Source organism: Protopterus annectens, chromosome 9.part0 (genome assembly GCF_019279795.1).
Source record: "Protopterus annectens isolate FY-2018-M chromosome 9.part0, PAN1.0, whole genome shotgun sequence".
NCBI lineage: Eukaryota > Metazoa > Chordata > Ceratodontiformes > Protopteridae > Protopterus > Protopterus annectens.
In genome coordinates, this window is record NC_056743.1 from 1,009,950,852 (window position 1) to 1,009,969,376 (window position 18,525).

At 40.6% G+C, this 18,525-nt stretch overlaps 1 protein-coding gene across 1 annotated transcript in view; it reads left to right on the plus strand.

Annotated features, from left to right (window-relative positions):
• DDX23 (DEAD-box helicase 23) overlaps window positions 1–10,017 on the plus strand; it is a 497,343-nt gene extending 487,326 nt beyond the window's left edge. The window contains exons 16-17 of the mRNA XM_044083796.1: window positions 7,199–7,373; window positions 8,415–10,017. Coding sequence (XP_043939731.1) covers window positions 7,199–7,373; window positions 8,415–8,638 — 399 coding nt within the window. The 3' untranslated portion in view covers window positions 8,639–10,017. The remainder of the gene's footprint in view (window positions 1–7,198; window positions 7,374–8,414) is intronic.
• Window positions 10,018–18,525: the final 8,508 nt, after the last annotated feature.

Below are 18,525 nucleotides of genomic sequence, written 5' to 3' on the forward strand. Positions count from 1 at the left end.
AGCAAACTCAAGAGCCACGTGGACAGGCCTCCATGCCAAAAAAGCAGATGCTCAAAATGGCCGAAGACTTGATTACCTTGATCAGGGGTTCCCATCCCTCTCCTGATAAGAGGACTAGGCAAGAGACTGACTATGAATCTTCAGATCAGGTTTCCATTTCTTCTGATTCCTCTACTGATCAGGAATATTCTCTCCCCCCCCATGAGGATTCTGATGTTGAAGAATCTATACCTTTAGCTTCTCCTCCAGAGGACTATTCCTTTGGGGAAACCTTATATACCATGAGGGAGCATTCCACACTGGGAGAGCCAAGATTTTTCAGAATCTAAAAAGAGGCTTAGGGATTTCCTGTTACTACCTCAACACAAGCCACTAGCCATCCCACCTGTGTTAGACATTGTAGATGATGCGTTTTCGGAGTCTAGTCTTACCCCTGACTCCTTACCTCCAGCTCCTGTTAAGCCTGACAGATATTACAGGGTTCCTGACTCACATAAATTCCTTTTTAAAAACCCTGCTGCAGACCCAGAAACTATTTCTCAGGGTCCCAAAGGAGTTAAGGCTTCCACTGCAAAAAACCCTACCCCCTCTGACAGAGATTCTAGGGCACTGGATAGATGGGGAAAAAAGGTTTACACATCTGCTACCTTGGCTATAAGGGCCTTAAACTGCCAGTTTCATATGCTCAAATATCAGCAACATGTCATGTCATTGCTTAAACAGAAAATGTTGTGAAACTCTGAATGTGCAGAAAACAAGGAAATGCAGGATTTATTGCATGCAACTGAACAAGTTGGAAAGCATACATTGCAATGTGGTTTTGATTCTTTAGAGGCCTCCTGCAGGGCCGCAGTTACAGGTTCTGTAATTAGGAGGCATGCTTGGTTAAAGGAACAAAATCTGCCTGATCATGTTAAAGTTAAATTATTAGATGCACCTTTACAGCATGATACTTTGTTTGGTGTTAAGGCAGAAGAGGTGTTAAAGAAAATGGAGGATAAAGCTAAATCTATGCAAACGGTCAAAGATTTTTTACAAGTACAGCCACCTAGGTTTAGTAGACACTGGCCAACAAAGAATTGGTCCTTTCCTGTGTCAGACAGACTTCAAAGGGGCAGACCCAGACGCCCCAGAGGCAGATCCCAGGCGCAAGGTTCATTCCGCTCAAAACAATGGGGGGCTTCTACCTCCAAAGTTGGAGAAGACAAATCACAACCATTCAGGAAACAGTCACAATGACTTCCCCCCTGCCTGCACCATGCACTTAACTCCTGGCAGCCCCCTTAGGGGGAAAATTAGCACTTTTTTCTCAGAATTGGCACATTATAACCCAGGACAAGTGAGTCTTAAATATCGCGTCACAAGGCTACAAGTTCCATTTCCATACCCTGCCAAAGGCAAATGGCTGCCCTGACCGCCTTCAAGGGCCGACTTCATCCAGGACAACTACTGACAAAGACAGACAACACCACGGTCATGTGATATATAAACAAGCAGGGGGGCACTCATTCTTACCCTCTTTGCAGACTAGCCATGACTTTGTGGGACACAGCATTGACTTGCCAAGTGCACATGCAGGCACAATTCCTGCCAGGAAGGAAAAATACTCTGGCAGACGACCTAAGCAGAAACCTCATGGATCCCCACGAGTGGCACCTGGATCCACAAGTCTTCAGCATGATAACATGGAAATGGGGATGCCCGAACATAGATCTATTTGCCTCACCTCACAACTACCAACTAAAAAGATTCTGCACAACGATTTATCACAGACGAGCATGGAAAGTGGATGCCCTATCTTTCAGCTGGAAAAACCTATCCGTATACACATTTCCCCCTTTGCCTCTCCTCCCCAAGGTACTCCTAAAGGTCAGACAGGAGAAGCCAAGGATGATACTAATTGCCCCAGACTGGCCCTGCCAGTACTGGTATCCAATACTAAGGAGCTTGTCTCAATGTCCAGCTTGGACATTACCCTCAGATACCTTATCGACTGTCCCAGCAAAACAATAAAATCCTGCACAGCCAACTCAGGACTTTAAACCTGGCAGCATGGCGGATAATGTAGTCATACAAAACACACCTCTCAGTAAAGCTGTGAGGGATGTCGTTTTGGAAGCCAGAAGGCCTAGTACTAGAAAATCTTATGCTGGAAAATGGAAGAGATTTTGTGCTTGGAACCAGGCACAAGGAACTGATACAGCTGTGCCAAATATTCCTCAGATTTTGCAATACTTAACTGAGATACTGAACAAAAGTCTTATCTTTTCCATCTATTAAAATTCATGCCTCTGCCATTTCGGCTCATTACAATACAGAGCCACCAATCTTTTCTCATCCCTTACTAAAACAGCATCTCAGAGGAGCCAAAAACTTTAGGCTTCTGCCTGCATGGGACCTCAACTATGTCTTGGAAAAACTCACCCTGCCACCTTTTGAGCCAGCTGCTATGGCTGATGTAAAGTTTTTATCTTAGAAAACAGTTGTGCTCCTAGCAATAACTTCTGCAAGACGAGTTTCAGAGCTTCAAGCACTCACGGCTGTAGAACCTTTTATAATTTTTTTTATCCAGACAGGGTCTCTCTGAGGACAAACCCAACATTTATGCCTAAGGGTGGTGTCCAGTGTGGCTCTTAACCAAACTATTCATCTGCCAACTTTTTATCCAAATCCACAGAACAAGGAGAGAATTCTGCATTTTTTGGACGTACACAGACAACGACAAAAGAAAGCCAGACCTACTTGTCTACAGTCCAGGTAAATCCAAACGCAGTATGTACTGCGCTTAAAACAGTCACTAGTATATGCGAGGAGTAAATCCAAAAGTCTACGCACCAAAGGAATAATGTTGAACGCTTTATTTAACAAAACACGTTTTCGCTGTGTACCAAGTCACCGCTTCCTCAGAACAAAACACCAAACAAGTGAAATTTACCGCCTAAAACATTTATAAAACAACGTAAGTTGCATGGCAATTTAATTAAATGCTGTTTAAGGGTACAATGACCCATTTAATTCATTGCTCACTCAAAAATAAACAGATACAACCAGAAAAGCCATAAATAAAGTTGTTCAAGGGCTAATTGTTAAGAGTAAAAATGTGGAAGCAGTTAAAACCATTTTTTACAGAGAAGGAAAATGATCAATTTATGATGCATTCAACATAAAGGCTTTTGGTTAAGTAAAGTAATTTCTTATAATTAAGAAATACATTAAAGTAGGTTAAGTAAAGTAAAATAAAAATGTCACAGTTTAGCACAAACATATTAGCTTGACACTAAAAACCAAGGTGCAACAAGTCTGTCATCTATATTAGTAGTAATAATAGGGACAAGTGAAACCGAATTAAAATGTTAAAATATTCTAAAAAACTACCTAGTATATGGATTCCTAAAAGAAAAAAGAAGCCTGCAAAAGGAATGCCTGTAAAACAAAAAGTGCAGGTAGCCAAATCGTCACTCCTACTAGGTCAGTCACCTAAATGACAGATTGTGTCATGTTAACTAAGTGTTGGATACCTATCCTAGGGAATGTGACCATATCCTAGTACTACCATAAGCCGCCTAAAATACATGAATGACAACAAAAAGATGTGTCTACAGGTCAAAAAGTAGTATAGTTAGCACAAGTTTGTAAAAGTGTAATTTAAAAGTATATTTTAAAATGTGTTATAGAGTATGTATATATGTATATTTATACAAGTTTAAGAACCGTAATGTAAGAAACTGTGGTTTAAAACCTATGATTTAAATTACTTTAATTCAAAAAACTCAGAAAACTTATAAAAACGAAAAATCTCATAAGGGGCAAGGAATAGTATATCATCTCATGTAACTCCTCAATTTAAGAATACACGAAATGTTACAGTGTTCGTTAAGACCTGGGATTCTAAAAGAATTCAGTAATAACTGCCATTCTAATTCTCGTGCCTCAAGGAGAAGGCTAACTGGGCCACCTCTAATAGACTGTGGTACTTCGTCAATAGCCATAAAGCAAAACGTGTGTCCAACATATTTTACACAATGTCTTGCTAATGCATTAACTTCATTTTTAGTTCTTATAGCATACAGGTGTTCGTACACCCTATCACGAAGTCTTCGGTCTGTTTTTCCCACGTAAAATGCATCACAGCAATTACATAAGGCCAGGTAAACGATAGATCTAGATGCACAGTTAAGTCTTTGGTTAATTTAATGTTTCCTATTTCCTATCACAAAGAAATTGCAAGTTTTTACATATTGGCAGTATCTACAGGACCCACAAGAAAAGCAACCTTTAGACTTAGTAGTATTGTCTGGTCTATTGTTATTTTCAAGTATTGATTTTAGATTGTTACCTTGTTTGTATACAAACCTTGGAGTAATGCCTAATTTTTCATAAAGTAACTCGTTGTTCAATATGAAATGCCAGTTTTTAGTTAAAATATGTTGAATATCAGCAGAATCACTACTAAAGGTAGAAATGAAACTAATGTTAAAAGTTACAGCATTGATGTTAGTACTAGTGTAATTCCCAGTAGAAAAGATGTAATCACTAACATCTAGGGGAAGTATCGTGTCTTCCACCACTGGTACTAACTTTTTAAGTAATGGAGAGTACCAACCATTTGAACGCTTGTAATTGATCTCCTCTAAAAGATCTGAAAATAAGCTCATAGGATAGTCTCTACTCAAGAACATACCTCTTAGTTTGTTACATTCCTGTATAAAATCAGTTTCCCTACTGCACATTCTAGCAGCTCTAATTAGTTGGCCCTTTTCTGTTTATAGGGATGTAAACTATGAAAGTGTAAAAAAGAGTTGCAGTTGTTGGTTGTGACGTACACAGACAGCTTAGATTCGACTTGGACAGAACCAAAGTTTTCCGAATGACAGAGCAATTACTAGTGGCATATGCTGCAGGATCACAAGGAAATGCGATCTCAAAACAGACTATTTCAAAGTGGATAGGCTACTGCATTAATTTCTGCTACTTACACCATGGCAAGCCAGTGCCTAAGGGCATTAGGCCACATTCAACCAAAGCTGCAGCCACTTCAGCAGCCTTTCTCAGGGGAGTACCAACCAAGGACATTTTAGAGGCTGCTACTTGGAGTTCAGTGCATACCTTTACCAAGCGCTATCATCTGCCACTCTACTGTAAATCCAGGGCAGGCTTTGCCACTGCAGTTCTGCAGGGCCTCATAGCCGCTCCTAATGCTGTTTAGCTCCAGCCTCCCATCCATAGGTTTGGGACTCTACCCAAATGTAATGACTGCAACAGTGAAACACAAAGAACATAGTACAGTTGTGTACACTTACCATAAATGTAGATGTTCGAGTGTATTCACTGTTGCAGTCCAGGTTACCCACCCGCCATCCCCCCTTCTTCTGATGGAACCTATCTTTCCTTCTCTGATTTATACAACCTATGTGGTGTATTTGCTTGTAGATGAAGGTAAAGTTTATATTGGTGCATGTATTTATATGTATATAAATTTTGACTACCCTTTTAGGGGACACCTGACATCTGGGGCAAGAAAAACTAAAGAAAATGGCATCAGCCGCATCTTCCCTGACGGCCTGACGGCAGGGAAGGGGTGACAGTGGCCGACGCAGGACCCAGGACTTTGGAATTCAGGCTGACTGAGGGCAACCTGCCAGCAGGATTACCCAAATGTTATGACTGCAACAGTGAATACACTCGAACATCTACATTTATGGTAAGTGTACACAACTGTACTTTTCTTCCTCTTGTTGTAAAGCCTGTTAATGGCAGTTGTCCACCAGACAGGTTTGCTCTTTCTTGAGGAGCTTGTTTTGGTCTTAACCGGTACGGCCAAGTCAGTGCAGTTGTTCAGGTGTTTCTGTTAAGCATTTGTGTAAAACTTGGCATAGTTGCCAGTTCCATCTGAGGGGGGAGGGGCAGTGAAGCTATTTATACCATCCCGTAACAGGTTATAGTCTGCTTTGTACAAATTTTTTAGCTTAGTTGCTGCTGGGGGGGGGGGGGGGGGTCAGGTGTGATAGTTACTTTGAATGAGATTGATTTGTGACCAGATCTCACCAGGGAAGACTAGGGGTGCTATAGTGGTCCCCCATTTTAGTAAGCACTAGATCCAGGATGTTGGTCCAGGGCATTGAAGTTAATAAAGTCGAAGAACCTTTGGGCATGTGAGTTTGCGCACAAGTAATGTCCCCTGTCAGTTGATGGGTGGTTAAAGTCACACAAATCCATGGTGTCCGCATTTATGTTGATAGACTCAGGTAGATCCAAATAGGCAGAGTGGGTGTCCTGATTCATGGAGGGTTCCTTTAGTTGACAATGACTTGAATAGGTGTCCTACCAACAGTTAATTAAACCTGAAGTATCTCCAGGGAATCATGCTGTCTAACCAGTCTGGAAGTGTATTTATCTTTAATGAGTATTGATAATACTGCCTCCTTTAGTTTCAAGTACAGAAAGCAAGTTTTGCTCACAGATTTTCACAGTTTCTGTCTTTTGTTACCCAAGTCCAGAACACAGTCTGCCCAACTGTCCCCAGTGTATATGTCTTAATACCAGAATTATAAGAAGCAGGGCTAAGTCCCTAAAAAAGTAATTAAGCAAAAAAAATATATATCTTTGGTCTAGGCATGCTGTGTATTCCAATGATCCCTCTTCAGACATGCTCCCCAAAAAAATAAAAAAAAAAATGCCTTGGGGGAGAAGGCCAACAGCAAAATTTGTGACCGACAGGCCCCCTTGACTCATGGTGGTCTTTACCAGTGACTTACTTCAGCAGCCCCGTGCCTAGTGCCTACTTCAGCTGAGGCCTCTGCTAAAGCCCCTTTCAAGGCAGCCATGCCATCGGTTGCTACCATGTCCTTTTAGAACTGGGAAGATTCCTGTACCAGAACACCTATTTTTATGGTAAGTTATTTACACAGCTGTATTGTGTCATCGCTTGTGCGGCGTAATACTGTTGAATTACTTTTAATGCTGTTGTTGTCCATGATGCCTGGTAGTTTGCGAGTTAATAGATTTGGTACTTCATTTTAGTGTTTGACAAACCTGAATAGGAAAAATAACAAAGACTGTATATAAAAAGAAAATGCTTTGTTATTATGCAATATGGTATTCCTGCGCAGTATAGTAAGGGATGCATTTTATTTCCTATTGCAATGTAAAATTCTTTCTGACAGTTTGAACTGTTGTAACTCTTTCTTTTTCTTTGCAGTACAATGCCTGTACATTGCATGGTGGCAAAGGACAAGAACAGCGAGAGTTTGCTCTGTCCAATCTTAAGGCTGGTGCTAAAGATATCCTGGTAGCCACTGATGTTGCTGGTCGTGGTATTGACATTCATGATGTGTCCATGGTCCTTAATTATGACATGGCCAAAAACATTGAAGGTAAGCATTCTCATGGCTGCGTATATACTATTTACCATTATACATTATCATGGTGTGTGTGTGTGTGTGTGTGTGTGTGTGTGTGTGTGTGTGTGTGTGTGTGTGTGTGTGTGTGTGTGTGTGTGTGAATGAGAAGAAAGAGAGCGAATGTATTATGTTTTCTCAAACCACCTGTATGAGAGACATTTACTGACTGAATTGTCATTAAGCATTTAGATCAGCCCTTAAACAGTAAGCTAGCCTGTCAAACTGACTACCCAGATTTCCATTTAGGGCTCAAGGTGCATCACCCCTTAGGCTGCACCGACATATATTAATATTTGCCTTGCCAACACAGACTTCAGGATGGGGGGAGGGTCTAGCAACCCTCTGACTTTACCATGACTTTTAAGTTGAATGACCAGGTTGTGAATCACTAGTAGGAGGGCCACTAATGTCATGTGAAGAGGGCATGGTGCTAAGGTATGCAGAGATGAGAGATTATCGGATTTGATGTATTGCTAACATACTGCGGCCTAAAGTAAATTTGTCCATTCCAGATGACATGTTTCGTATGATATAGCTTATGAGTGGTTTAGGTTAATAAAGGAAATTTAGCATTCTAACCCATCTAGTTGTAGATCTGATTAGATGGGTCTACTACCATAGAACAGTTAGTACTTGTGGCCAGAAATAACTATTGTGCCATGTCAGGACATTTTGCATAGTGATGGGGATTCTGAACAGAAATTATTCCCATGCCAGCCAAGGTCATGCATTTTGCCATACATATTTGCAGTGTTTTCAAGTAGTTGTATGTCTCTTTCACTTCCAGTGCTGAACAAGTCAATAGACATTTTATTTCAGGCGCCCCAACAGATGAGTGTCCCTTTTTGTTATCTTTATTTTGAATGTATGGTAATGTTTGTTCTAGGTAATTTCACAGTAGTGCTTTCTACATGTATAATCCAACCTTTGACAGCATTAGTCATTCAGTTGGATTGTAGTGCCCCTGTGTTTGCAGTGTGAGATATGCTAAACTTCTGCATATTTTTATCACAGATTATATCCATCGTATTGGTCGTACTGGCAGAGCTGGCAAGAGTGGTGTCGCTATCACGTTCTTGACGAAAGAGGACTCTTCCGTGTTTTATGACCTGAAGCAAGCTATCTTAGAAAGCCCTGTGTCATCATGTCCACCAGAATTAGCCAATCACCCTGATGCACAGCACAAACCAGGGACTATTCTCACTAAGAAGAGACGAGAGGAGACGATATTTGCTTGAGCTGCACATATTTTCACTGTACTGCTACAGACGGTTTACTGGGAAAAATAATGAAAAAAAAACAATTAATATGCAGGTTTCACAATCTGAGACCAGATGGATCAGAAGTTGTACTCCACTAGAACGCCACTGAGTGGAGCCAAAGAAAAAGTCTAATTCAAAGAATTAGGTCTGTGAAGGCTTCATATCTGTCCTTAAATTTAGTTTGGTCTGTAATGGCCAAGATATTGGGAGCAGTCAAATCCAGACTTGGATTTTTTCATTGTAATTCTAGTAGTAATCCAGGTTGTATGATGTCTGTCCTCACAAAACTGGAGGAACCCAAGTACTGTCTGATGTCTGTCAGCACATAAAACTGAAGGAACCCGAATGTATATAAAATGGGTTGACAGTAACTTGTCATGATTTTAGGTGGCCAGTGTCTCCTTTAATTATTTAAATTGGTTAGACCTTTTTAATGGTAAGTGCAGTATTACTTCAGTGTTTTGATTTTTAGAAGTAACACTGCCCCCCCTTGCTTTTAGTAATCTTACTTACACAGTAGATGTTGATTGCTTAATCACCATGTAAATTCAGTATGGCCAAACAAAAGTTTATCACTGTAGCAGGATGACTACTTCAGTATACACAATATAGCACTTGAATTTTATGTTTTAGCATGATCCGAATATTTATTTTCACAGACTACCTTCCTAAGTTGCAGGTACCTCCATATCAATAACATTCGCAATATAAACTGTGCAAATCACAGTTGGATTTTCTTGGTATTTCCAAACCCACATTAACATGCCCAGCAAAGGGCGCAGATAAGAAGGCACAGATGTTCTGTTCATAAACCAGCAGAAATTGCTTCAACGTGTACCCCCTTCATTGGTGAGGATGTCCAGCTTCGTGCTACAGAAGGAGAGTCTTGGGTTCAACTCTTTCCCTCCCCTGTGTGCCACTGAATCACGCATTCTGCCCTTTTGTGGCCCCTGAGGTGCAGATTATTGACCATCTCCAGAGAGCATTGTGATACTTTGGTATATTTAGCTCTCCTGTTTTAGCAACTTTGTTAAATATAGGCCATTGGGGTCATGTACTGTAGGTCTGTGGCAACACATTTGTTTTTTGTTTTTGTTTTTGTTGACTGTAGATGTGTTTGTATACATTATGAACTGAGAGAGGTGTGGACAGTTTGATCAGTGACCTGAAGAAAATACCTGGCTGAGAAAAAAATAACTCTTCCGGTCCGTGCTTTGTAATATGTTTTATAATACTGAGCAAGAGTAATGATATATGTTTTGTGTATATAATAGACTTTGTTATGTTTCTTTACACAAGACTTTGTTAAAAAAGTCAATAAAACCACCAGTCAGTCTTCCTCAGGGAAGAGATTACATTGGTTGTTTATTATTGGATGGTAGCGTTACTTTACAGTTCTTGAATTTTTGAACTGAATATTTCTGAAAAACTAAAACAACCATTTGGACCGATTATTCAGTCAGATTCAATGTCTGTATTTTTTAAATTATTTATTTAGATTGTTGTCTCAAATGTGCATCATTTAACACCTGACAGACTGGTTGTATTATAAATGATTTTACGTGGTGAACTTTACTACCCCTATATTATTGCAGGTGTTGCTGACATTGCTCATACTTGTTACGTCTGCAGAGTCTTGCAGTGCTTCATATCAGTCTTTCAGTCTTTATTTCAGAACCTCAGATAGCTGCATTAGGATTCATTTCATTGAAGTTTTTAGGCACCTGTCCTGGTCGTAAATATTGCTGTTGAGAGTTTTTGTAGCAATGTGTATACTTGCATTATCCAAACAAGGAGGGAAAGCAGATGTCTAGCACTCTAACCTAGTGTTGTTATATAAATTGGGTAATTGTAATCCCTACAGGTAGTGTGTGCTAAAAGAATTTCATTGCAAACTTTTCAGGTGGTCACTGAAATTTATAGTCATCACATGAACCAACATCCATATAGCTGATAAAACTCTTGACACATTATTAATTTCTGAAGAAAATTAAAATGTAACATTTACATTTGGTTACTTTTGATGAAATATCTTACAATAACCAGTTTAACTTGCATGTAATCCTTCAACCAGTGACATCATTATACCTTCTAGATATATCTGATCCCTCGCTTTTCCTGCTTTGTAGTGAAAATTATGTACATTTAAGAGTGCAACATAGATTTATATCTCTCAGGTTTATGCTTCATTACCTGTCCTTTTAGATCATTTTTTTCTGTACTTTTTGTGTATGTAGGTAAACTTTTACAGTTTGGACTTGCTAATGTATTCAGTTGCTACAGGTGCTTACTTGCTAATACTTTGCGACACACTTGTTCACTGCCACTTGCTCAAAAAAGCAAGTGCGCAAACTCCCATTAGCCCAATCTCCTCTTTATATGTAGACCTCCCAACACCCAACCCTGTAAAACTATGTAGACCTAACAGGACCCTAACACTAACCCTAAAACACCCACCCAGTTCCCAACCCAAGTCCCACGTGCCTGCACTCTAAAATTCCACTTGCCCTCCCTACCTCTAAAGTTCCTGATCACTCCCTAAACTAAATTCTGCGATCACTCCTTAACCTTTCTCGATCCCTAACCCTAAATCCCTCCTCTTTCCCTCTCAATGGCTGCTGCAGTTACCTCATTCAAATCTGAATAATGCATTTGGGTAAAGTGTGGCGGCAGCTTAACCCAACTCATGTTCAGATTTGCGCATGAGCAGCAGCCTTCTCCAATTATATTATGCTTGAATCCCTGGCTTCAAGACATTGAAGCACTTGGCTCATTTGTAGTAGAACCATTTAAATATATGGGTCAGAAGTAAAAGAAAAAAGAAAAAATATTCCTTCATGTATTCCTCCTCATACAGAAATGGTCATGCACATAGGCAGCTCATTAATATAGGGTTTTGTTTTGTACTATTAAAAATGGGACACACACAGATAGTAATCTAGCCTTTGACCATCATGTGTCTACAGTGGTGAGGAAATCATTGTATGTTGCACAACTTATAAACAAAAGTATGACATCTAAGTCCAAGGAAGTCATTGTTCTACTGTATCTGGCATTCATCAGACATATCATTGAGTATAGTGCCCCCTGTGGTATGTACCTAACCAGACATATCCAACAACTGGAACATCCACAGAGGTTTCTTACTAAACGAATACAGGGTGTAAGTAAATATCCTGTGCAGAGTGCCTCAAGGCCCTCTCCCCGTATTCTGTCTCCTACAGGCTTTTGAGGGGAGATCTGTGCCTGGCATACAGGGCATTGTCTGAGCCCACTATGATGGACCTCCTGCATATCCACAAAACAGCACCAGAATTACCCATTCTAAAGACTTAAACCTTGCCTGTGATATAAATAGGACCTGCTGGAGAGATTGGCATGTATTCCAAAGACTACCCTGTCTATGGAACAGGCTTCCCATCTATGTGAAGCAGAGTTCCTCCGTAACCCAATTCAAGTGCAACTTGGACAATTGGATGGGAAACTGGAAATTCATCCCTGGTTTGGCACCTGTGTCTCTAAAGGTCACAGGTAACCTGTAAGTGATTCATCTCCCAGGCCCATGCTTACACTTATCAAGGGTATCAGAAGTTAGCCTAGTAAACACCTATGAACCTAAAAACCCTGAATTGATTAATGACCCTGAAAGCTGGAGAGCAGGTTGGATGATAGGGTGGTTTGAGCAGCTGACAGCCAACTTGCCTACTGTACCTGCACTGTAGCACTCTGTCAGAGTGTTGAGAACAGTGCATGGTCCACATGAGTATGGGTAGGACAGGCTGGGCAGGCGTGCTTTTGTATCACATGTGGGAATACGTATGTTAGTGTGTTGTGCCATAAAAATCCCTGCTGCAAGAGTGAATAAAATTGGACCGGAATACCAGACTCCTTTCCTTCTCCATTGATGACGGATAATTGTTATGCTAGCTGTGGTTCCAGGCTGACGGGCCCTTTTCGGGGGGGGGGGGGTGACAAGTTGTTATGGTCTAAAGAGAAATCCTCGCTTGGGTGGAGAGCCAGAAGTATCAACAGTTTTTGGTCCTCTAACAAGGGATCAATAGACCAAAACAAACAAGAGAAGGTTTTCATATTATTGAGTAATAGAAAAGAAAATACAACACCATGTATTTTTTTCTTGAATTGAGTATTTTGTAAGTTAAGAACTGTTTTTTAAATATGTAGTTCATTTCTGTCTGCTAGTTTCTTGATGTAGCAGTTCTTTTTTTTCTTGCAGCTTCTTCATCCCTGTATATAAACTTAATAGAGGACTGTTCTGTTCCATTGCCTTCAGTTTTCTTTGTATTTAATCTTACAAACTCAAATATGACAGCTGCTTAAGGATCACATTATTCTTCCCCATTTGTTAGTGGTGGTTGCAATTTGTGCACCAGTATAGCAGTCAGCAAACACAATGTGCCATGTATTACTTTTTCAGTGATAGTGGGCCTGAGAGTAGTATATGGTTGCCATCTTGTGCAGAGTGACACCAACAATGTAACACTGTAAATGTAACAGGGGTGTGGTGGGATTATTCTCTGTGTTTAAATGGGAAATACCTAGTATTGTTGTACAACTTCAGTCAGGAAGATTTAAATCCTGCCATACTCTTAAATTAGTTATTTTTGTAGGTTCTGTTTGTCTTTTCATGTCTGTGTTACTGAAAGAAAGTCCCCCTTTTTATATAGTTCACCATCCTTAAACAGTCTTTCCCAGTAAGTTACATTAGATACGGCAATATCAAGAATTTCTTTGTCTTCATTAATTTTGAATTTGAGTCTTTGCTTCACTTATTCCTGTAGAAATTTTTGTTCCTTTCACATTGTGGCATACTCTGTTCAGTGTATAGAGTCCATTTGCCCTTCCACATGAAGCATAGAGTTTAATCTGTGTTGTTCCCATTGTTGTTACCACCTGTTTCTTTTTACTCGGTACAGATCCTTAGTTCTGATAAAAATTCTTAGGTTGTTTGGTGTGTTTTCCAAAAAAAATCAAAAGAAAATGCTTGAAGAAAATCCTTTGATAAAGCCATTAGATATGTAGTTATTTTGTACATACATGTTTATTATAGTTGAAAAGAATGTCTTGTGGTATTACTGGTAAACTTTTTTTTTTTGCATTAACTTTAAGGAGGCCCGTTACCAGTAGTGGCACATGGAGTTATACTACCCACATTTTTAGGTAAATATCATGGGTGGTAGTCTGTTCAACATAGAGATCATATTAGAGAGGAACTGGGCCACAGGTGAGCATCCACCAATCCAGTGTAACTTCTAGTCATAACCTGATGATTGTTATCGTTGCAGTTGCGCTTAAGTGTTTTCTTGGAGTTTTCAAAGACTGATAATATCCCGGAAAACATCACCAAGTGTACTTTTGGTTGACAGATCTCTCCAAAAGACTTCTACATTTGTTCTATTTTGGTTGGACGAGGTCCACCCTGTAATTTGTACAGTGTGTTCTTATCTTAAGAAAAAGACACTGAAAAGTAGTTTTCAGAATCTGAAAGTTTTCTTGGACTGTCAATATCTCCTCATGTTAAGCTAGGGGACACCAATTTACTCAATATCTTTTCATAAGGAGACATAAAAAGCTTCCAACCAACCACCACCAAAAGAAGGATAAGCAGAAGAAGTTAGTTTCCAAAGATACAAGCATAGTGCACAAGGCCAGGGAGACTGTGACACTTTTGCAGGATAAGTCCCTTGCTCTGGCACTTTTATTGGCTTTGTTGCCATTTGTTGATGCTTATTGTGGAGCCCGGCAGGTGGATAGCATGCGTTCATGTTAGTCCATATAAGAAGTTGCAACTGTGTCACAACTGGATGGTGGTTCTGAAATCTCTGCTGTTGGCCCCCACTTGGCATGCAAGCCCCAGGAAAAGGCTTATCCTCATCAGGTATCCCTTCTGCTATGGTGCAGCAGTCGTCTGTCCCAGCTCAGACCGTTATTTCCAAACTTTTTCAAGCCTGTATAAGCTAAGACCAATATTGCTGTGGCTGAAATATCTGCCCCTCAGATACATGGCTGGCTTCACTGAGGGCTGGATTGGCTGCTAGAGGAATCAGCAAGCAGCCATTTCGGCTTCATTAGATGTCTGACACCCGAAGCCATCTGAGTGAAGGTACAGCAATGAGAGTTGTGTTCAGACTCAGACAGGTGCAAATGCAGGTAAAAAAAATAAATTTTGCTTGCTGGCTTGCATTTTTATGTTCAGCCATCTATATGCATTTTTTTTAATTTAATGGGTGGGTAGGGGTGTATGAGTGTGTGTCTGTGTTTGTGTGTGTGTCTGTGTGTGTGTGTGTCGAAGTGGGTGTGTGAAAGTTGCAGTGAGTTATATTGTAAATGCCTCAACAGAAAGATACTAGAATACTACTGAGGCCAGTATTTATTCAGTCATTTGATCACAGATAAACACCTGAAGTGTACACAGTAAATGAAGTGACTTGTAACTGATTGGCATGTTTGACGGGTGTCATTGCAATGGATTGCTCTATGTGTCTAACAGGAATAAGTTGAAATACATCGCCATGGCCATTTGCTTATTTTAAAACCATTTGGTCACAGTAAGATATCTAAAGAATATGTGTAAGTTTCCCATGATTAAGTCCCCTGAACCTCAAATTTGCACTGTACAAAACATTGATAACTGCTTTCTGTAGGAAATCATTGTGGTATGGTTTATTTGTGTGCTGGCAGTGATGTCTTCATTTTGGGAGACTTTTTCCATTTTTGCATTTGTGCAACTATGGCATTAGTGTGAGTGTGTGTGTGTGTGTGTGTGTGTGTATATATATATATATATATATATATATATATGTATACACACACACACACACACACATATATATATATATATATATATATATATATATATATATATATATTTATACAGTGGATATAAAAAGTGTACACAGCCCTGTTAAAATGTCAGGTTTCTGTGATATAAAAAATGAGACCATAATAAAACTTTTCCCACCTTTAATGTGACCTATAACCTGTAAAATTCTATTGAAAAACAAATCTGTTAGGGGAAAAATATAAAAAATAAAAAACATACAATAAGCTGCCTGCATAAGAGTACACACCCTTAAACTAATACTTTGTTGAAGCACCTTTTGATTTAATTACAACATTCAGTCTTCTTGGGTAGGAGTCTGTCAGCATGGCACATCTTGACTTGGCAGTATTTGCCCCGCTCTTCCTTGCAGAAGCGCTCCAAATCTGTCACATTACAAGGGCATCTCTTGTGCACAGCCCTCTTCAGGTCACACCACAGATTATCTATTGGATTTAGGTCTGGGCTCTGTCTGGGCCATTCCAAAGTTTTAGATGTTATGTAGTCCTATCTCACCGTAATTCTTGCAGGATGGGTTCGGAGCTGATATTCGGCTCCGTCTTGGCCAATACCAAAGCTCGAGAGCTTTTACAGGCTTGAGGCTAGCCCCTATTCCGTGGTGCCTCACGGCAATTCCCCAGATCTCGTTTGTCGTGAAAGCTTCGAGGTTGTGTCTTACTGGCTCATTGGCTAAGTAAAACTTTATTTGCTAAATTTAGTCCTTTTTCCTAACTTTTTCTATCTATCTATATATATATATATATATATATATATATATATATATATATATATATATATACACCGTTTAAGTTAGAGGGCCTTTCCTCCCTGTGTGTGTGTTTTAAAAAAATAAAAAGTTATCTTCTTCTTTCTTCCTCACTTCTTCTTGTTTGTAGTTAGTATTTAGTGTTGTATTGCTTGTTGTTATCTAGCTTCACTATTCCTGATAGTCGCAATGTCTAAAGATAAGGATAGGGAGCATAAGGATCATTGCCCTTCGGGGTTTAAGAAGTGTGATAGGTGTGCACAGAAAATGTCTCTTACAGACAGTCACACCAGTTGCATGTACTGTCTTGGTGAAGCCCATTTGCAGGAACTCTGCACCTTTTGTCACGTATTTAGCACCAGAGTTTTAAATGAAAGAAAGAGGAAACTCATTATGATCAGTTCCTTTCAGGAACAGCTGGAACTTGGTCAGGCAGCTCCAAAATCCTCTTAGAGAAAATCTTCGGCTCCAGCTTCGGAGCCGACTAAAAAGACCAAAGCGTCAGAGCCAGGAAGTTCCTGTTCTGACTCAGCTTCATCCATTTCCATGCCATCAGTCTCCTCTGCTCTGAGGCAATCTTTGGTACTGAAGATTTTACCAGAAATTGAGGTTGTCTTCCCCACCTTAACATCTTCTATTTTGGAGAGAAGGAGATCTCCTTCTGTCTCCACCAGATCCTCCAGGACTCTATCTAATGAGGACATGGAGCGGGTGGTGAAGAGGTTGCTTTTGGATCCAGCTCTGGCAAGAAAATTGGCCCCTCCGGACCCAAAGGTTTCGAAGCCGGCCCCCTTACCCACCACTGTTCCTCCTCCGACTGCTTTGCTCTTGGAGCCTATTACTTCAGGATGTTCATTGTGTTACACTGCTGCAGTCATTGCACTTGGGTTATCCTGCTATCAGGCGGTCCCGCAATCGGCCAGAGTTCCAAAGTCTTGGTCCGGCATCGGTTGCCGTTGCTTCTTCCCTGATGTCAGTGCGCCAGGGGTATATAAGATGCATCTGACGCCATTTTCTTCAGTCTTTCTTGCTGAGCAGTGCCCGAAGCAGAAGTAATTCGCAAGTGCCGGTCGGCCATCTCCTGAGATTTTCGAAGTCGAATTTCAGATCCGAAGTCTTCAATAAAGCTAAGTACCCCATTGGGGAAACTTTTTTCTTGCCTCAGACCAATGTCAGAAAAAGTTAATAATTGTACTTCTTGTGGGAAGCAAATACCTCATAAGGACTTCCACTCTTACTGTATTCCATGCCTAGGCCCTTATCACGACGTCACTAGTTGTCGGTTTTGTGCTAGATTTAACAAATGCACTACAAAAAGACGTTTTGATTTTGCTTTGCACTACTTTGGCCGAAGGTTCAATTATACTATGCCGTCGGATCAACCGATGACCGCAATACCAAAAAAGCGCAAAGACAAGGATAAAGACAGGCATCCAAGGTCCAAAACCGACGACGAAACCTCTTCTAGGCCAGTTGCCGGTTCTCAGTGAGGCGCTTTCCAGCCCCTGACACCCGCTACCTCAGAGCCAGAGGCCACCTCCGACTCCCATGTGGAGACAACTAGGCCTCTGGAAACTCAAGGTATTGGGCCTACAGAAATTAATCTCTCAGATGGGTCTGGAGCCGCTGAGCAGCCATCGGCTTCTGAGGGTGTTTTCAGACCTTCACAACTTACCATTAAAACAACAGCCAGGACAAAAGTACCATTAAAGACAAAGAAACAAGTACAGCATTCTCCTGGACAGTCCTCCATGCCTAAGAAACAGATGCTTAAATGGCCGAAGACCTCATTACTCTAATCAGGGGTTCCTGTCCCCCTCCTGAGAAAAGGCCTAGGCAGGATACAGACTATGATTCCTCTGATCAGGTTTCCATTTCCTCTGATTCCCCTTCAGACCAGGGATACTCTCTACCCCCCTATGAGGACTCTGATGCTGAAGAATCTATCCCTTCAGCCTCTCCTCCTGAGGATTATTCTTTTGGGGAAACTTTACATACCATGAGGTAGCATTTCCATTGGGAAAGTCAGGATTACTCAGAATCCAAGAAAAGGCTCAGGGATTTCCTTTTATTGCCTCAGCACAGGCCCCTGGCTATTCCGCCTGTGCTAGATATTGTGGATGATGTGTTCTCTGAATCCAGCTTATCTCCTGATTCTTTGCCCCCTGCACCAGCCAAGCCAGATAGGTATTATAGAGTCCCTGACTCTCACAAGTTTCTTTATAAAAACCCTTCTGCTGATCCAGAAACTATTTCCCA